The sequence below is a fragment of the Acinonyx jubatus genome, chromosome C1, assembly GCF_027475565.1.
Source record: "Acinonyx jubatus isolate Ajub_Pintada_27869175 chromosome C1, VMU_Ajub_asm_v1.0, whole genome shotgun sequence".
NCBI lineage: Eukaryota > Metazoa > Chordata > Mammalia > Carnivora > Felidae > Acinonyx > Acinonyx jubatus.
In genome coordinates this window covers 204,312,658-204,333,466 of record NC_069381.1, presented here as the reverse complement: position 1 = coordinate 204,333,466, position 20,809 = coordinate 204,312,658, and the positions used below count along the sequence as shown (strand labels likewise).

The 20,809-nt window shown below is 47.6% G+C and overlaps 1 protein-coding gene across 1 annotated transcript; it reads left to right on the top strand.

Annotated features, from left to right (window-relative positions):
• Positions 1-238: 238 nt before the first annotated feature.
• On the top strand, positions 239-20,394 carry FAM124B (family with sequence similarity 124 member B). The gene is made up of 2 exons (XM_015069292.3): positions 239-1,415; positions 18,542-20,394. The coding sequence occupies exons 1-2, from the start codon at positions 684-686 to the stop codon at positions 19,190-19,192; spliced, it is 1,383 nt and encodes a 460-aa protein (XP_014924778.2). The 5' UTR covers positions 239-683; the 3' UTR covers positions 19,193-20,394.
• Positions 20,395-20,809: the final 415 nt, after the last annotated feature.

Below are 20,809 nucleotides of genomic sequence, written 5' to 3'. Positions count from 1 at the left end.
GCGGTAGAGCAAATCCCTTTTGGTGAACAGTCAATATTATTTAGATAAAATATCCTCTCGTCTCTGCCCTAGGATCCGTTGTCCTGCAACAAAATAAAAAGACAAAGGAGGGGGGTGGAAATCCTGGCCAGGGGACAAGTTGCAGAATTGTTTTAAAGCGGTCATTGTATTCAGGTGGCCTGGAGGGACGTAAGGAGGAAATCAGAACCCATTGTGGGCCCATAAACTGTAAACCTAAACCCAGTGTCTTTTCAACTAAACAGATCGCTATCAGCCCGACAGAGCCGACTCCTGTTCCTTTTTTTGCCCGGTCATTTCCTTTCCTGAGTGTCTGTAAGAACCACCCACTTGGGTGTTTCTCAGGATTGTAGGTTTTTAGGGCAAACAGAACCCCTGGGGAGTGCCTGGACGAGCCAAACGCGCAGTGACACTGTGCGCGCGAGTGACGCTGTGGCTGTCATCGACCCCCGCTGCGGTTGTGCCCCGATCTGTGTGGATTGCCTCCCGTGTGGCCGCCGGCAGCCAGGGGCCCAGGTTGGGAGCTCGGCTCGGAAGGGGGGCGGGGGTGCGGGTTTCCTGGTGGGCTGCAGGCTCTGCGTGAGGACCGCCCGCTGCTCCGTTCACCGCCGAAGCTTGCCCCGGGCCCCCCTCCCCTTGCTGCCTCTGTCCTGGGTCAGTACAGAATGGACGAGACACCAGAGCCTCTGGCCATGACCGTCCACCTCCTGGCCAACTCTGGGCATGGCTCGCTTCTGCAGCAAACTCTCGACCGGCTCCTGGACTGCGTGTGCCCAGACGTCCGTCCCTTTCTGGTGTCAGAGCGGGTCCGGCCAGCGAAATACTACGACAGGGGCCACTCCAAGCGCTCACGGTTCCCGGGGATGTCTGTTTTGCTCTTCCTGCACGAGAGCCTCGGGGAGGAGCGGCTGTTCCGGGTCCTCGACTCCCTCCGGCGCTGGCCCTGGCAGTGCTACCCGGCCCCCAACGCTTCGGGGCGACCGTGTCCCTACGTTCTCGCCAAGCAGGAGTTCTACAGCCTGGACAGCCAGATGCCCGTCTGGGGCGTGAGGCAGGTGCACTGTGGGGCCGAGATCCTGCGAGTGACACTCTACTGCAGTTTTGACAACTACGAGGATGCCATCAGACTCTACGAGCTGATCCTGCAGAAGGATGCCACCTTGCAGAAGAGCAACTTCTGTTTCTTTGTGCTCTATGCCACCGAGAGCTTTGCTCTGCAGCTGTCCCTGAAGCAGCTGCCCCTCGGGATGTCAGTGGACCCCAAAGAGTCTTCAGTGCTGCAGTTTAAGGTCCAAGAGATTGGCCAGTTAGTGCCTCTTCTACCCCATCCGTGCGTCCCCATCAGCCGCACCAGGTGGCAAACACAGGACTATGACGGCAACCAGATTCTGCTTCAGGTATTCCTGTTTTGCCTCTGATCTTTGTAGACGCACATGGCACTGTGTGATTTTATGTCTGAGATGGGCCTTAGCGATGATCCGATGCAGTGGTTCTCAACCTTGGTGGCATGTCACAATCCCCCGGGGAGCTTGGCTTGGAAAACGTCTCCTGCCACAGCAGCACCCCAGGTCAGTGAGACGGGCGTCTCCGGGGGCGCCTTGGACGACTCAGATATGTAGCAAGTGTCAGGGTTGAGCATCAGTGGGCTAATAAAATCCCCTCATCTGACAGATAAGGGAGTTCAAGCTCCGTGAGCTTGTAGCTTATACAAGATTGTCCTTTAAAACTGCGCGCAAATACTTGGCCCCCTCTTGGTTCAGAAATAGTGTAAGCTCCTCCCATCCGACCTAAGGAAGCTCAAGCTGTAATTATAGTTGGGGATGTTAAGTTTGCAGTCCTGTGGACGTAATATTTTCCCTGTTGACTTATTTAGTTTTCTTTTTTATTTAATTTGAGAAAGAGAGAGAGAGTGTGTGCACGCGTGAGTAGGGGAGGGGCAGAAGGAGAGAGAACCTTAAGCAGGCTCCACATCTAGCATGGAGCCTGACCCGGGGTTCGATTCTGCAACCCTGGTGATCATGATCTGAGCTGAAATCAAGAGTCCGATGCTCAACCGACTGAACCCCCCCCAGGTGTCCCTTGAAAACACTCCTTGAGAACACTTGACCTCATTTTCAAGCACCTTGTATCACTGTCAAATTCTACCCCAAATCAAGCTAGATGGTTCGAACTCCTTTAAAAAATAATCTTGATATAGAAGCCTTCTGCAAGCATCCCCTATAAGCCAAGCACCATCCTGATAGCGATCATGTGGCGTCTCTTGTGGAGTATTCTCTTCTGGGTGAGCCTGGCACCTAGAAGCTGCCTGGCTTAGTCTGGGTTTCTTCATTAGCACAACAAAGGTAATATCAACATCTTCCTAGAGTGTGGGTTGTTGTGCACACGAAATGCCTTAACACTTAACGCCCACAATGCAATTTTAACTATTATTATTGATTATGACCTAGACCAATGTATTACGTTGATTACTTCATTTAATTCTTATTTAAACATTTTTTTAACGTTTATTTATTATTGAGAGACAGAGAGAGACAGAGCATGAGCAGGGGAGGGGCCGAGAGACAGGAAGACACAGAATGTGAAGCAGACTCGGGGCTCCGAGCTGTCAGCACAGAGCCCGACGTGGGGCTCGAACTCACAAACTGTGAGATCATGACCTGAGCCGAAGTTGGACGCTCAACCGACTGAGCCACCCAGGTGCCCCATTCATTTAATTCTTATAACAACCTAGGAAATCACTATTTTTCCCATTTTGCAGATGACAAAACTGAGGGGGAGAGATTCTCAGTGAATTGCCTAAGACATAAGACAACTCATGGAATTCTCCATTCTTATCCAGTGCTCTGTGAGTGTGCATGCTTGTGTAAGTGTGTGCAGGCAGGGCATGATACTCACAGCAAAATGTTCTGTGGCTTCTGTCCTTGAGAAATGGTCAGAAACCCCTTTAAGGCCGATTGGGTACAGTAATAATAGGACAGAAGACAAAAAGTCTTTCCCTTTGATTAATTTTGTTGTCATCAGCATTGAGCTATTAATAACATGAATCATAGTGATTCTGTGTCAAAAGATTTCTAAATTATTTACCTTCTTGTTCACCTAAGGTGGACAGGTACTCTTTCTGTCGGTTGCCTTGTAATTAACCCAGCAATTTCCAAGGCATCTAAAGTTTCTACTTCAGCCCCGGTTAATCTCCGGAATTTATAATCAACCTCACTGTCAAACAAACATTTAATATGTGTGTGCAGCAGGGGGCACATTTTTTAAACTGTTCTTATTTTCAAGATTAACCCAACCAACTCGGATCTAAACCAATTTCTCTAACCAATTCTCTTCTCTAAACCATTTTTGCATCCAAGGGAATGGGATCATGGGGGTTAGTATACTTCTCAGGCAGAGGCTGATTTTCTGTGAAGTCAGACTCTCCTGGGACTCACAGGAGAGGGTCAGGGACTCACAGGGGAGGGTCAGGGACCCCCAGTGAAGATCGTAGGGAAACAAATGCCCGGCGGCCCAGATGACTGATGTTGACCAAAAGAAAGAAAATAATACGTATTCAGTGGAAAACCATAACTACGGATTCACCTCTCCACAAATAACCCTTCTTCAGCGCCGGAATGGATATGAGTGTGGGCGGGTGATGGGCAAAGCTTCCTGAGGGGTGATACCTGGGCCTCCTGAAGCTGGACAGCCCGGAAGGAAGGAGCCAGATGGAGAAGGGAGGAAGGTGTTATAAAGAGGAGAGACCGTGGGTGACAATGTGTGATGTGGCATTTCCTTGGCAGGGCATGTAAAAAAACACAAAAAACAAAAAAACAAACAAAAAAAACTGCCCGAGGTTCTATGTGGCTGGGGTGAAGAGAGTGGGGTCACGGGAAGAAGATGAGAGGTAGGTGGGACCACATCATCAGGAAAATGGTCAGTCACTGGAAGGTAAGCGCCATGAGAGCAGGAACCTCTGTCTTCCCAGTACCTAGGACGGCCCAGCGCATGGTAGGCAAATACATTCTCGTGTGGACGAACAAGCGTCTCGCTAAGGAGCTTCTATTTTATCCTTATTGTAATCAGCAGTCACTGATGGAGCCCGTGCGTGGTACTGACTGGTACAATTAGGTATGAGGATCAAAAGAGAGAAAATAGAAATGGAGGTGCTCTGTAAAGTGGACGCTGTAGGAGATTGTGCAGAAGCAATGCAATTCTTGTGTGTGTGTGTGTGTGTGTGTGTGTGTAAGAAAGCCACCAGCTGTCCTGCCAGAGGCACACAGTGAACAGTTGTTTTCCCAGCTGACCTGCCAGTGCAGAATGTCTGAATGCGCATTTTTGCGGAGAGTGGCATTAGGGTTCATAGTAGGTGCTCAGTAAATGAATGGATGTGTCAATAAACGATCGACTATGTCCATGTTGATTCACCCACCAAATACTTTTTTATTTTTTTAAAGTTTATTTATTTTGAGTGAGAGAGAGAGAGTGAGAGCACGAGCAGGTGGGGGGGGGGGCAGGTAGAGAGAGAGACACACAGAGAATCCTAAGCAAGCTCTGTGCGGTGCCGTGCACGGAACCCAATGAGGGACTTAAACCTACGAAGCCGTGAGATCAGAACCTGAGCCTAAATTAAGAGTCGGACGGTGAACCCACTGGGCCACCCAGGTGCCCCTCGTTCACCAAATACTCGTATTGATTGTCTACCCTGCACCGGAACCTGTTTAGGCCCCGCTCTCCATTTGTCTTAGTCCTTTTATTATTTATTTATTTAAAAGAAATTTTTTAATGTTTCTTTGTTTTTGAGCGAGAAAGACAGAGCCTGAGTGGGGGAGGGGCAGAGAAAGAGGGAGACACAGAATCTGAACGCCAGCTCAGGGCTCCGAGCTGTCAGCACAGAGCCCGACACGGGGGTTGAACTCAAGGGCCATGAGATCACGACTGAGCCGAAGTTGGAGGCCCAACCAACTGAGCCACCCAGGCACCCCTGTCTTAGTTCTTAACGGCTGCCAATGTACGGTGGCTTGATTCTTCCCTCCCCCCTTTAGCAGTGCTTTGTCCTTGCATTTTTTCGTGGTTGCCCCGTGGGAGACAAGACAGCCGTCCCTCTTACCCTGTGGTTGGGTCTTCTTTGCCATGACACGTTGCCTTTCCTGGAGGATGGGGGGGCTGGATTCTCCCCCAGGAGCCTGCGATACGAGGAGCCTGCTCTGGTAGGGCTGCAGCCCACCCCCTCACCCCCCGCCCCTGCCTTGAGTATAGGGACAGAAAGGGTTGATTTGACCAAGATTGGAGCATGTGTGACTTGGAGGATGACCGAACCGGGCTGTGGTAGGGGGTAGGGGTAGGGCTGGAGAGTTCAGATGAGTTTTTGGAGAAAGATTGTGGCCCGCTGAGTATAGGTGCAGGGGGATCTACAACAGGCAGCAGAGAGGCGTTTAGTAAGGTTGTTAGAGAAGAAGCAGACACGGTAGGTCCCTGTAAGATTCAGTTTAGATGATGATGCCGGCACCATCAGGGCGGGTAGATTGGATGAGTGCCAGACAGACCGATCCAGAGGTGACTTCGACGGCCCAATCAGGGACTAGCAAAGTTTTAAGTAAAGGAAAGCACGATGGAAGCGTGAGGTTAAACATGAACCGTGTTTAAAAGAGAAGGGAGGTGACGATGGGTCTGGACACCTCAGGGCTTGAGATGCCTGCAGGTCATTCGGGTGATATTCCGGAGTCAGGTGGCCCCTGAGGGCAGGAGCTTGGGGTAGGGACACGAGCGGGGTGGGGTTTGGGGGGGAGATGGCTGAAGCCCTGTGCAGAAGTGGTGGTAACCTAGGAAGCCTGTGTAGAATTTGAAGAGAAGGAAACAGAACCTACGAAGCGTCCACACTCCGGGAGACGGGAGAGAGAAGAAGAACCGGGGAACGAAAGGGAGAAGCAGGCGCAGACCATGATGTCGTCGAAGCCAGTGTGTACTCGGTGGCGTGAATTTTCTCGGGTGCGCTAGAACGGGCCCCTGAGGTTCTTCCAGCCTCCTCTCCTCATCGGGCCGCTGCTCTCTGGTTGTGTTGCCAATAACCCCGGGGAGATCAGCACCAGCTACAGGGCCGTCCCACCTCCACGGGTAGCTGCTGCGACCACCATGGGCATGTCCTTGCCAACGTCTCCACAACACTACTGAAGCCAGGCTCTAATTTCCAACAAGGTCTTTGTGAAAGGTTGAGGCCAAAAGGGGAAAACAACAGAACATTCTTTACAGGAGAGGTAACTTACAAGCACCTCTGGGTGTCACCATTCAGAGCTCCTTGGCCAAGACGTGACCTTGAGGTCCTCTCACATGTCTCCATGTGTGCTGCACATGTGTCACCAGGAGGTGCTCCAGGCCAAGCACACAGCGAGAGCAGGAAGGTTCCCTCTTATCTCTTGGAGGCCCACCTTCCAGGTCTTCTTTCTTGACAAAAGTTGACTGCTTCCCAAGACGAATGAAATGGGGAAGTTCACACTCGTCTCCACCACCTGCCCCACCGTGGTGGTGTCTCATTCGTGGACCCAGGCAGGGGGTTTGCTTACATCAGCACATGAACCGAACGTCAGTACAATCTGGGATGCTGAGTCTCAACAACAGATGTGGGTCATTAGACGTCCTTTCTGGTGGCTTCTCTCAGTTTATTCCGCTGAATGAGCGGGCAATCACGCCTGTGTGAGCTTCGTCCAGTCCCTGGGCTCGCCTCTGGATCCTCTACAAGTAGCGCTTGAGTTCTCCAAGAACCAGTTTTTTATTTCATTGATTTTCTCTACTGATTTCCTGTTTTCAAGTGCATTGATTTCTGCTCTAATTCTTATCATCTTCCGCTTACTTCAGATTTTTTTTAAAGGATATTCTTTTCTTGATTATTTTTTAACGTTTATTTATTTTTTGAGAGAGAGAGAGTGCAGGTGGGGGAAGGGCAGAGAGAGAGAGGGACAGAGGATCTGAAGCAGGCTCTGCGTTGACAGTGGACAGCCCGATATGGGGCTCGAACCCATGAACCGTGAGATCATGACCTGAGCCAAAGTCAGACACTTAACGGACTGACTCACTCAGGCGCCCCTTACTTTGGAGTTAATATGCTTTTCTTTTTCGAGTTTCCTAAGGTGGAAACTTAGATTGTTGATTTGAGGTCTTTCTTCTTTTCTAATATATGCATTCAATGCTATATGTGAGATATATATATATATATATATATATATATATACACACACACACATAATTAAATACATTGTTGGTATTATCATTAAATTTTTTTACAAAATCTTTATTTATTTTTGACAGAGAGAGAGAGAGAGAAACAGAGAGAGAGGAGACACAGAATCCGAAGCAGGTTCCAGGCTCTGAACTGTCAGTACCCACCCCGACATGGGGCTTGAACTCACCAATGGGGAGTTCATGACCTGAGCCAGTTAGGTGCTTGACCGACTGAGCCACCCAGGCACGCTTGGTATTATTATTTTAAACACACTTTTTTGTTAGATCAACTAAGAATGAGAAAAATGAAAGTTGACCTTCATTTACTCCTTCTTCAATGTTCTTCCTTCCAAGTTTCTGATCTTTATTACTTTGCTTCTCTCCAAAGAGCTTTTAATGTTTCTTGCAAGGAAGGCCTACTGACATACAAATTCCTTCAATCTCTGTTTGTTTGAGAAAGACTTTATTTCTGCTTCACGTTTGTAGGAGAATTTCATAGGGTATAGAATTCTAGCTTGGTGGCTATTTTTTTCTCTTCACACTTTAAATATTTCACTCCATTCTCTTCTTGCTAGCATGGCTTTTGAAAAGTGGGATGTGACCCTTATCTTTTTTCTTTTTTTTCTGACATCTGTTGGATTTTTTTTCTTTATCTTTGACTTCTGTAGTTTGGAAAACGGTGTGTTTAGGTGTAGCTTTGGGGGGATTTTTGCGGTGGTGTTCTCTGAGCTTCCTGGATTTGTGTTCTTGTGTCTGACATTAATTTGGGGGAAGTTCTCAGGCGCGGTTATTTCAAATATTTTTTCTGTTCCTTTCTCTGTTTCTTGCCTTCTGGTGTTCCTACCATGCAAATGTGACACTTTTTGTAGCTGCCTCACAGTCCTTGGATTTTCCGTTCTGGTTTTTTGTCTTTGTTCTCTTTGATTTTTAGCTTTGTCTTGTTTTTTTAAAGTTTGTTTGTTTGTTTATTTTGAGAGAGAGGGGAGAGAGCATGCACGCAATTAAGAGAGAGGCAGAGAGAGAGGGAGAGAAAGAAACCCAGGCAGGCCCCGTGCTGCGGGTGAACTCACGAAACCATGAGATCATGATCTGAACCGAAACCAAGAGTCAGATGCTCAACCACTGGGCCACCCAGGTTCCCCTGATTTTTAGTGTTGAAAGTTTCTTCTGAGGTTCGCTCTAGTTCAGTGATTCTTTGCTCAACTGTTTCCAGTCTACTAGTAAGCCCATCGAAGGTGTTCTTTATTTCTGTTACAGTGTTGGTTTTGGTTTTTTGTTTTTTTTTTTTTAAATCTCTAGTGTTTCTTTCTGGTTCTTTCTTAGGATTTCTGTCTCTGTTTACATTGCTCACCTGTCCTTGCTTGCGGTCTGCTTTATCCATTAGAGCTTCTAGGACATTCATCAACTTATTTCAAATTCCTGGCCTGATAATCCCAACAGCGCTGCCATGCCTGGCTCTGATGTTTACCATCTCTTCAAATTGTATTTTTTTAGGGGCATCCGGGGGGCTCAGTCAGTTAACCATTTGAATCTTGATTTCGGCTCAGGTCATAAGCTCATGGTAGTGGGCTGGAGCCTTGAGGTATGGAGCCTGCTTCAGATTCTCTTTCTCCCTCTCCCACGGCCCCTCTCCTACTCACGCTTTCTTTCTCCTTCCCTCTCCCTCTCTCTCTCTCTCAAAAAAAAAAAAAAAAAGTAGAAGAAGAAGAAGAAGAAAAAAAGGAAAAAAATGGTTTCTTTTCTCCTTCCCCTTCCAGAAGCACAAGGAGAAGTTTCTCCCATATTTATTGTGAGAGTCTGGTCAGGTACCTGGAGGTAAATCTCACAAGCTTGTGGGGCCCCTCTGACTGGGTCCCCCTGGAGTTTTTAACTCTCAGAGTTGTCCACACGAAGCCTTCTGCCATTCCTTAGTCAGAGTTCAGGTTTTCCTCATCTGGCCCTGCTTCCTGCTGGCGTTTCCCCTTAGGAGTCTCTGCTCCGAGAAGCCATGATTCCCTGCATTTATCTGTCTCTCCGGTCCTGGGGCTGCTATTTGTCCTTCATCCTCGCTTCTTGTACAAATGCTGGGAGAGTTTCGCCATAAGGCCACAAGCATCATGCACACTGACCACTCCTGCCTCAAAAGTCTGTGCTCTGTGGGTTTCCATAACCCAGCTCTTTAAGTTTGTCTTCTCTTTCCATCTTTTTTTTCAAGGACTCACCTCTTTCTTCCTGTCCCTAAATCAGGTTCTCTCAGCCTTGGCGGTATTGACATTTTGGACTAGATGATTCTTGGTCGTGGAGGACTGTCTTGTGCCTTGCTGATGTGAGCAGCACCGTTGGCTCTGTCACTAGAGGCTAGTAGTACCGACCCCCGCACCCCAGTTGCGACAACCAAAACGTCTCCAGACCTTGTCAAACGCCTCTGGGGGTGAAGGTTCCCCCAGCTGAGAACCACTGTCCTTGGCCAAAGGTTTCCTTAAGGTTAAGAAATATAGACCATCCTGTGGACTTAGCCTCATCTTTGTTGACCTTACTGCTGTGTGAGAATCTCTGGCTCTCGAGCTTCAGCTTATTTCCGGCTCCCTGGAAGACCACGGGACCATCATGTCTCATTCGCACCTCGCATTCAGTCCGAGCGAAACCTAAGACACCATCGACAGCCTCCCCCAACCTCTCCAGCTGTGGTCACTCTCTCCCCATTTGCAGTGGTTTTGAAATACTGTCATTTTTAAAGCCTCTTTTCCCAGATGCCCCTCATTCAGTCACACCTAGTGAATGTAGGTGAATAGAAAACTGTGGTAGTTTTCTACTGGGGTCATTCTTTTTCCCCCTTCCTTCTTTAAGCCCGCGTAGCTTTAAAGGTGCGTTATTATTATTATTATGACATTCTAACTCTTCACTCCGGCTCTAGGCATCCTATTTTACCCAGCACACCACAGTTGAACACATTTTTAAATGGTGGCTAACTTTATGGCTAGCCCAACTTTCTTTCCAGAAGTCTAGGCTCACCCCTGCACCCAGATATGTTTTTTTATTGTCCTAAAATACACAGAACACAACACTTGTTCACCTGAGCCCTTTTTAAGTGTCGGGTTCAGTGCCTGCCATTAAGTACATTTACAATGTTACGCTACCATCACCACAGTCTGTTTCTAGAACTTTCTCATCACGCCACATAGAAACTCTGTACCTATTAAACTATAACTCCCTCTTCCGTCCTCCCCTAGTCCCTGGTAACCTTGGTTCTTCTTTCTGTCTCTATAAACTTGCCTATTCTAGGCACCTCACCTATGTGATGCGACACATAGCATATAATACTTGTCCTTACGTATGGCTTAGTTCACTCAGTATAATGTTTTCTAGGTTTATCCATGTAACAGGTGTCAGAATTTCATTCCTTTTTGAGTTGAATAATTTCCATTTTATGGCTATCTGGCATCTCTGCATTGCCTAAGCCGTTTCTTGTCCAGAGATGTGTTTCTCTGCCTCTTCACTTCTCTACCCTGCAAGGCTCTGCTCGAATGGCAATTTGTCTCCAAAACCTGCCGTGAAGCTCCAATGCACATTAGCTTCCATTCGGTGCACGTTTTACATGGAAATTTTTGTAACCCACAACTGATTACGTATTTTCTTATTCTTGTACCATATAATTCGGAAGTCTATGATGCTCCGCTTCCTTTTTCAGTATTTTGTTGTAAATGTCTATTTCCAGTAGACTAGCGGGTAGACAGCTGCTTCTGCACCACCGGTTGATTGACTGCTTGTTTTCAGGAAATAAGCCTGTCTCTTCGGAGAAGGTGTGTGTTCCAGAAGCTAGTTTGGTGTAAGCAAGCACGTGGTTCTTTTCACTTGATCAACATGTGGCTAAGTCCGTCGTTGTGTTCTGTCTTAGCCGTTCAAAAAATCAAAGAACGTGGTCTGTCATGGAGAAAGTAATTCATTTTCTTCGGTAGCATTTCTCGAGGGTCCTTTCCCATTTCCGAATCTCTCTCCGCTGTGTACACTTCCACTCTATTCCTCCCTCTTTGTCACTCTCTTCGTTTCTTATTCATTCTCCATCCCTACCCCAAATGTGCCCCACACAAGCACACAACACACACACACACACACACACACACACACTGCCTTCCTTACCCTTCTGCTCACTCAATACTTGGGTTTATGCTGCCCTGAAGGAACACTTCGAGGCATTGCTCAGGTTTTCACTCTTACAGAAAAGCAGTTAACATCAGTGGTTTTGATTAATCAGTTAAAGTAAGTGCCTTTTTTTCTTTTTGTGAAAAAATTTATTTATTTTTGAGGGGTGAGGGGTGTGTTGGGGAGGGGCAGAGAGAGAGGCAGACAGAAGATCTGCTCTCTGAGAGCAGAGAGCCTGACACGGGGCTTGAACTCACAAACTGTGAGATCATGACCTGAGCTGAAGTCAGAGGCTTAACTGACTGAGCCCTCCAGACGGCCCCCACTTTTTTTTTTTTTTTTTTTTGGTAAGTACCTTTACTTTAAAGAACAATCGGAAGACAGTGGTTTCAACTCTTAAGTAAGCAAGTTTGGCATTGTTCGGGGGGTTCTTATTATCTGCATCATTTGTTTCCATTTAATTTTTTTTTTTCAGTGTAGGAGAAATTCTCTTATCTCTTGCAATCACGTTTAGTAAGAGACAATCTTATTTTCCCTTCATGGGATGAATCTGTTCTTTAACAGCTTAATCATTTTTTAGTGATGCATATTCTCTTGTTTCTCAGGTATTTAGAATCAAATGAGTGACACACGATAGTCCTACTCATCAAGATAACTGTCAGGGTTCCCCGAAACTTGAAAAAGCTAGTTCTCAATTCGTAACATTTTACAAATATTTCTTGGAAAGATGAGCTCTAAATGATCAGAATTCCTACAAATGCATTTCAGTTTGTGTTCTGGCAAGAGGAGCCTTCTTCTCCCCCAAGGGATTTCTCTCAATCACTCAGCATTATGTTTCTCCTGGAAATTCTTCACCGTAACTGCACACGTCTGCATTTCTACATTAATAATATTGCACTCAATTGTGGTCTGTGGTCTAAGGATCTTAGACCTCACTTTGAGAATGAGAAGTTGACATTTCCTTCTCCTAAAATGTTTGCAGAAATGGCCAACCATACGATGAAAGTCATTTTGACTTTTCTTTAAAAGGCTTGAGATCTACCTAGTGTCAAATAATTAGGGGCCCAATAGGATTTTACATCTCCATACCTTTATACATGTAAAAATGTACATTTTGTTAGTTGCTAAGCTTTACGTATGTATCCAAAAGACATCTAGTTGATTACTTACCATGTGCTGGGCACGATGCGAGGGACTGGAGATACAATAATGAAGAAGATGAATATACCCCTTGCTCAAGATGGCAAATTCAGAGAAAGACACAGAGATGTAAGTGGACAAGTGCATAACACTGTGATAACTACTACGATATGGAATTACAGGCTGCGAGGAGATCTAGTAATAATGCTAATTACTACGATACTAACCAACTCATATTTAGCAGAGCTATGTCCCAGCCACTGTTATCATTTAATCCTTTCAACAACTCTATGATGCTGGTACTCAGGATTATTTCCTTTCATAGGTGAAGAAACAGGCATAGGAAGATTAGGTAACTTCTCTAAAGTCCAACAACTAAGTGGCAGAGCCAATATTTAGGGGACCTAACCCAGAGTCAGGGACATTAAGAAAGCTTCCAAGAGGAAGTGATGGGGAAGCCGGGGCTGATCATGGGTTTTTAGGGAGAGGGGTTAGAAGAGACATATCCCAGACCGAGGAAATAATATACACAAACACTGGCACTGGGAAAGAGCAAATCATGTCCAAAGAAGCTCGATTTTGGCAAGTGGAGGCTGGAAGGGAGGAAGTGGTGAATGACCAGGCTGGAGGAAGAGGGGGCAGACTGTGGAGGGTGTGATCGGTCATATTAAAGGACTTAGATTCTTATCTCAAGAAGAATAGGGAGCCATCTGAAGTAGGAGGGTGACATGATGAAAGCTGTTTCTGAAGCTCCTCTTGTAGAGGAGTACAGGAGGGATCGGAGGGACGTGAGGGCATCAACGGGGGCCTCATCCCATAGCTGTGGCAGTAATTCAGATGAGAGATGGCAAGAGCCTGCCCTAGGGTTAAGGGCATTGGACACGGAGAGCCAGGAAGATCGGAGAGATCTTTGGGCGACAGAGTCCACGGGAGTGGATGACACGGGGACGAAGAAGGGGAAATGATGCTCTTGCTTTGTTAACACGGGGCTAACGCGTTTGAAGAAAGGGAAAAGACTAAACAGAATGGAATTAGCATGAGTAGGGAAATGAGTTCAATTTTGAACATGTTGAGTTTGAGGAGCTGGTGCCTGGAAGGCAGTTGGATAGACAAGTAGGAGGCTTATAAGACAGATCTGAGCTGTAGTTACGCTTTGGGGAGCCTTCATCATTTACACAGTAATTGAAGCTTTAAAAAAAAAAAAAAAGACTTCAAATGTAAAGGAGAAAGGTCAGCCTTGTAAAATTCAACCGGAGCTCATGTAACAATGAATGACAAGGAAGCTGATTGAGGATGATCTCTGGCAAGGGCAATTTCAGTGGATTGGTAGCGGGGAGAGTCAGTGCCTTGGGTAGAGGAAATAAGGGGAGGTTAGTAGGATAAATGAGTGTGGATACATTTAATAGACAGGCTTGACTGTGAAGGAGAGGAGAGAGAGAGCCGGAGGGCAAGAGGGTGAAGGAATGTGTTTATTCAAGATAGACCTGAGCAGGTTTAATTGTTGTGGAAAAAGAGAGGGCAGAGCATGGGGTAGAGAGAAGGAGGGGAGAAACAAGATAGCAAAGTGGGAGGAAATGAATCATCCATAAGTTGGCGGTGGCCAGGAAGGCAGGAGGCATTGGAATTCACGGAGCGGAGACTGGTCCCGTTTCTTGTGGGGAGGATGATGATGCTGCAGGTACATTGGATGGCAGGCAGCCGAGAGGTGCTAGCTGCTGATGGCTTTTGTTTTCTCCCTAATCTAGATGGCGAGATACTTCTTCTGCCTGGGGAGGGGGTGTGGTGGCCCCACTGACGGTTTGAGGACAGCTCGGAAGGTCTGAAGCAGCTGACAGTTGGCTAAGGAAACAGGACCTACGGGGAGCCTGGGCCCAGTTGGAAAGCGCACCTTCATGGTGATGTCACGCTGAACAGTCGTGTGCTTTTCTGCGGCCTGCAGCTCAAGGCACAAGTTCAGAGCCTGTGGGCACGCAGATGGAACCCGGAGTTGGGAGGTCTCGAGGGAGGCTTTGGCAGAAGGAAAGGGAGTGGTGGAGAGGGGTGGGAGGTTTGGGCGGGGAAGTGGTTGAAGCCATGAGGGTCTTTGGACTCCCGTTGACATGGAAGGAGGTGTTGATGGGAAAGAGCTGATCTAAGAGGAGAACTGAGTGTTGGAACAGGAAAGACTGCTCAGGGGTCCCTGGGAGGTAGAACATTGGAGGGGGGTGAGGGGGGCGAGGCCCAGGGGAGGGGCCATGGGCTGCGCAGAGCTGAGAGGAGCGGCGACTACAGACCCTGCCTTGAGAGGCACTTCCTGGTTGCCTGAGGCTTCTCCTTCTCTTCAGGATCGGTAGAAAATTCAATAGGACCTCAGAACCAAACCAGTGGATTTCCTCATCCAGACTGGATAGTCTAATACCAACCCTGAATGATCTCTGAGTATGGGAATCCCTATGCCAGTTTCCATTTCCGGAAGAAAAAGACTTCACTGGGTCACATAAAAAGGTAGATTATAACGTCCAACGATTCTCCAGGAGGCTAGGCTGGCGGCTCAGCCCTCTGAGGGGACTTGGGGAATTTGTTCTCCCAGGAGAGGAGACCCCAGCTTGCATCCGGGAGAGAGTCTGTTTCCCTCTGATTTGGAAAGAATGAACGAGTGGTGTTCTCGGAGAGGGAGAATTTGGGGTCGCTTGAGGTTGGAGTTGGGGAGAAGCCTTTCCTTTTTATTTTACACACTTGTCCAATGGGCTTTACAGTGAGCCATCACTGCCTTTGCCATGTTTTTCTTATGAGAAGTTATTAGATGAATATAATTTTTTAACGTTTATTTATTTTTGAGAGAGAGCCAGAGTGTAAGTAAGCTGGGGAGGGGGGGAGAGAGGGAGAGACAGAAGCCCAAGTAGGCTCCAGGCTCTGAGCTGTCAGCACAGAGCCGGATGTGGGGCTTGAACCCATGAGCTGCAAGATCATGCCCTGAGCCGAAGTTGGACGCTCAACCAACTGAGCCACCCAGGCGCCCCAGAAATTATTAGATGGATATTATTAGAAGGTGACACTGGGTGAAAGGAAAAATGAAAAGGGACAGAAAGCCAGGAAGGGCAGGGGAGGCAGGAGGAATTAGAGAGAGGCAAAGGCAAATCCCACGCCAGAAATGTGGAGTGGGAGGTCAGCCTGACACGCTGAGACTCACGGTGACCACGTGATAGCATGCTGCCAGACGACCACCTTTTCTGGGTCTGTGGCTGTACTTTCCAACTTTTGTTGTGCCATTAGAATCACGCCCCCCCCCCCCCCCCCGCCCCCGGGAGGGGGGGAAGTTTAAAAATTCCTCAGGCCCAGGTGGCTCCCAGCCCAATGACATTAAAACGTCCGCAGGTGGGAGCCTGGTGTCAGTGTTTTAAAGCTCCCCAGGGGGCCCCAGTGTGCAGCCAAGTTTGGGGACAGAAGTTTCTCCTCTGGGTTCGCACACAGGGACACATCCCGGCATGCAGGGGCCGTCCCTTTGACAGTGTCCCCGCTAGAGGGGGCTGGGATGTTGGTGGAGGCTCCCCCGTGAACGGGGGTGGTGGGCTGGATGGGGGAGGGGGGAGAGGGGGAGGGGAGGAGGAGGGGGGGAAAGGGAGAGTGGGGGGGAAGGGGAGAGGGAGAGTGGGGGGGAAGGGGAGGGGAGGGGGGCGCGGCTCAGGGGAAGCACACCTGTGGGGGAGATTTCAGGGTAAGTGGCTTGGTCCAGACTGCAGAATACCGGTTTTTAAAGTGTGTTCTAGGGAGCCTTAGGGACCTGGTGAGTGGGGTCAGCACCCCAGCGGGCGGGTGTGGGGGTGGGAGAGCAAAGGGAGGCCCAGCAGCCTTCAACCAGGGCCGCTCTGCAGAGAGCACCTCATTATCTAGTGATTCCAGAAAAGTTTCTGCTTGAAAAAAGTGTTGGGATGTGGGGGAGGGGCAGTTGGGGAGTGAGAAGTCGTTGCTTTTTTTTCTATAGCGGTGATCAGCCAACCACGGGCCCCCGGGAGCTAAGAATAGTTTTTCCACTTTTAAATGGTGGGGGGGGGGGGGGGGGAACGTCATGACACATGAAAATTGCACAAGATTGAAACCCAGCTACACCCATTTATCTCATTGTCTGAGGCTGCTTTGCAGCAGAGTCGAGTAATTGCAATGAAGACCTTGGGTCCACGGGGCCTCAGATACATTATACGGCTCTTTACAGAGAATATTTGCCAAAGGAGTTGATGGAAACAACTTTCTCGCTTTTTGCAGTTTGATCACGGTCACTATACCGTTTCTATCAGAGAGAAAATTGGGGGCTGGGCCTACATGAGTGTGACATAAGTAAGCAACTACCGGACGCTCGTGCGTGGTGATTTGGTCGTTTCTAGACCTGCTTTCTTACTGTTCTGATTTCTTCCTTCTTGCCTGGGGAGATAAATATGGACCAGTCTTTTTTATTTTCTTTTAACAAACCTAAAAACATTTTTTTTTTAGATCAGTGTTAAGTTCACAGCAAACTGGAGAATCCCATATGCTCCCCTGCCTCTCGCAGGTACCGCCTCCCCCTCTGTCAGCATCCCGCCATCCCACAATCAATGAACCTGCATAGACACATCATTATCGCCGAAAGTCCACGGTTTATATTAGGTTTCACTCCTGGTGTTGCACGAACTGTTTTGACAAAGGTATAATGACGTGTGCCCCCCCCCCCCCCCCCCGCGGTATCGTACAGAGTACTTTCACTGCCTTAAAAATCCTCTGAGCTCTGCCTGTTCATCCCTCTCTCCCCTCTAACCCCTGGCAACCACTAACTTTTTTTTTTTTAATGTTTATTCATTGTTTTGAGAGACAGGGAGAGACAGAGTGTGAGCAGGAGAGGGGCAGAGAGAGAGAGAGAGAGAGAGAGGGGCACAGAATCCTAAGCAGGCTCCAGGCTCCGATCTGTCAGCACAGAGCCCAACGCAGGATTCAAACTCATTAAGTGCAAGATTGTGACCTGAGCCAAAGTCGGCCACATAACCGACTGAGGCGTGCAGGTGCCCCCCACTTTTTTTTTTTTCCTTTTTATGGTTTCCATAGCTTTGCCTTTTCCAGAATGTCATATAGTCACAATCATACAGTATGTAGACTTTTCAGATGGGTTTCTTTCACTTAGAAAATGTATTTACGGTTGTGACATTCTTTTCCATATTTGATTAAGGGCAGGGCCAGGCAGGGGTAGGCCCTAGATACCAATTTCTAAGGGCTACTGACAAGAGAGAGAACATTATCTTTTCCAGAAATCTTCTTGGTCAGAGTGCAGTGTAACGAGTAGGGGATGAGGCTCCCAAGAGTCCAAGGATGGGAGATGGGCCAGTGAACTCCATTCTGCAGAAGGAGACAGCAGTAAACCCTAGGCTGGGAGCTCTGCTGAGTAGGGCCTGTACATTTGGAACCAGAATGGAATTGCTAGGGATTAAGAGAACACAGCTCCCTCCTTTCTTTGTTTCCCACATGACACTAGGTCTGTGCTATAAACAAATGGCGTACCCCCCCCCCCCAATTTAAAGAATATTGGCTTAAAAGGTGTCGAATTATTAGTCTGGCTGGAGTGCCCACATGTCTTGCAATAGCTCAAGATATATATCATTGGCCTGATCTAAAAGAACTTACCAACTTTGGAGGACTGAATTCTTATTCCAGGCTTTATCTTGACTATGGCCACGTGTTTGGGTGGCTTTTTATTGTGATTTTGATTGCACAGTTGGTGATACATTGTTTGCATCAGCAAGTGAGGCCGCCAGATGACATCTTCGAACATCTTTGTGTCATTTGAACAACATGATCTACAAGAACCGTGTTGTTGTCAAGCGGTCATTTGATTCTCAGATTCGTAGCCTTGTCATATGTTGGTTTAGGGAGTCTGAGAGAAAGATGTGTGGAGCTGAATACTGATAGAGCTCATAATTAGATTGGACTTATGACTTCAATTCAACTGGCTCTGTTGCAAGTCTGCTGTGGGCACAGCATGGCGGAGGATGTAATGGGACATCGTCTGCTCTCGGCACTTAGTTAATGGAAAACGTCTGTTGAATTTGTTTCTTTTTCCCTTGTCCCTTAGGTCCAACTGAATCCAGGACTTGGTGTGAGGAATGGCGAGCTTTCCTTTCTGAATGGCACCTCGGGAGCTAACACGCTTCCCCAGGGCTCCAGGCTGATCCCTGTCTCCACAAGGAGGACCCTAGAGCCCAGAGGCCGAAGAAGCCGGGCCAGGAGGCTCAAGGTGGGCTCTCCGGAGTGCCCAGCGCCCGGCAGATGCCCAGCGTCAGACAGCTATAGTGGTACTTTGTGGAAAAACCCTGGTTGCCCATCCCAGGACCGCAGCGCAGCCACGGGTGCCCGGATGCATCTGCCTTCTCCCCACCTTCAGCCTGGGGCCACAGCAAAGGTCCTCAGCGCGGAAAACAGCTTTGAGAAGCTGGAGGCAGAAACTAATGTTGACACAGGGTGCACCACGGTCAACTGTGAACCCAGGCAATCTGTTCTGAGCAAATTTCCAAGGGATCTCCGGGCCAGCCAGCCACCATCCTGCTTGCCAGACTCATCCTTAGGGGCAACTGCCTCCAAGAACAATAAAATCTCTAAGGAAAGGATCCATGGTTTGTCCCTTGCTGGCCAGAGGGATCTTGGTGCAAGGAAGACGATGTCAAAATGTCTCCTTCACCTGCCAGTCCAGGGTGAAGAAAAAGAAGAAGAAGAATTCTTTATATAGCACCAAACAAGTGGGGGTTCCTAAAACACGAGATCAGATACAGTGTTCTAGGAATGGAGCCCTCTGACCTAGAATCGGGCCTGTTTCTTGTTCACGTGAGGGGCCCCGAAGGCTAGCCATGCACAGATCAGTATAGCACTTATTTCAACTGTTCCCAGTCTCACGGTGCTGTGAACGGTTATTTGCGATCATGGCCAGGAGGGAACACAGCCAACGTGCAGGGGAAAAAAGCCCTTGGAGACACAGCTAACCCAGCTGGGTGTGTTGAGTTCAGCACCTATCAGAAATAATTGCACTGTATGCAAATGAGTCAGCTGTGTTATGCAATGCTGATGAGCGTATGCACTTTGGTTTTAATTTTCACTTGGGTTGCATAGTTCATCCCCCTGGACGACACGGACTATTTGTTCTTTAGTGTTTTTTAATTTTATGTGGCCTCCTTTGGTATCTATGCTCTGTATACTACATAGCCGCTCGTGATTTTGCCTTTAAAGTTGTTTGCATCTAGAATGAGTTACCATGCAAGTGTTTTGAAAATTAGAAACAATTTGGTATTTTCCTGTTTAATGAGCAGAAACACAGGAAGCCAAGAAATCCGGTGAAAAATGAAAGCTAGGCTCTGGGATTTCCCAGCCCCTCCATTTCTCATTTGTTTCTGGGCTACTCCAAAGGGGCCAAGTGGTTCATGTTTCTAACCAGAGAGGAACATGACATGATCGGATGATTCCAGATCTCTACTTAACGCGGCAGGAAGATTGGACTGGATGGGTCGTTGGAGCAGGACTTACGTTCTTCTGGCCATGTTCAAATTCCTAAATTTCTTTGCAATACTCATTCATTTATACATTCATTCACTCATTCAGCACGTATTTATGGAGCACCCATGTTTGAATAAGACAGACATTGCCATATGGTCCACATACATTCTGGGGCCATCCAACCACCAAAAGTTTATGGTCCCACCAGTACAGATTCATTGTAGCAACACTTGAGAATATGTTGAAGTGTTAATTCCTCTGGAACCCTTTTCCACAACTGATGTTCACACTTGCTGCACAAGGCTGTAGTAACCATTCACCACCTGCAGGTGGAGACCGGTGCGTATTATAAGTTGCAATTATAACCATAAGGGACAAATTCTCGGTTGCTCATAGACTGTATTTTTTTGTTGGGTCTATAATAAAGGTTTTTAAAACTTTTGAGGTCTGTGTGTTGTAGTCAATTTATGACGTTATCGGACTCCATGAACCTTATTCTCCAAATCCATGCTGATTGTCCCGATCTTCGTGACAACCCGACACTTAGTATACCCACGTGGAGAGAAGATGTGTTCGGGCTCAAGCACGAGTCTCAGGGAAGAGACACCTGGCTGAGTCTTGGTGCTCTGCTGACCTTGAAGAGTAGAAATGAAGACGAGTCACAAATAGACAAAGATAAGACTTCGAGGTTGATTTTCTTTTTCTAAGCGCGTGACGTCAATATATTCTCATTCTCATTTTCCTTCCCTCCCCCAGACTAAAGTTAGATTTTAGGAAATGGGATGAAGAACTTAATTTCGGTATGATTTTCTATAATAAGAGTTTAAAGTAATGAAAGTCTCATTTAAATTGAGTTCTT

Coding starts and splice junctions, on each gene's coding strand:
- FAM124B (XM_015069292.3), top strand. CDS start 684: ATGGACGAGACACCAGAGCCTCTGGCCATGACCGTCCACCTCCTGGCC. Junction 1,416..18,541: donor GCAACCAGATTCTGCTTCAG/GTATTCCTGTTT, acceptor CTTGTCCCTTAG/GTCCAACTGAATCCAGGACT.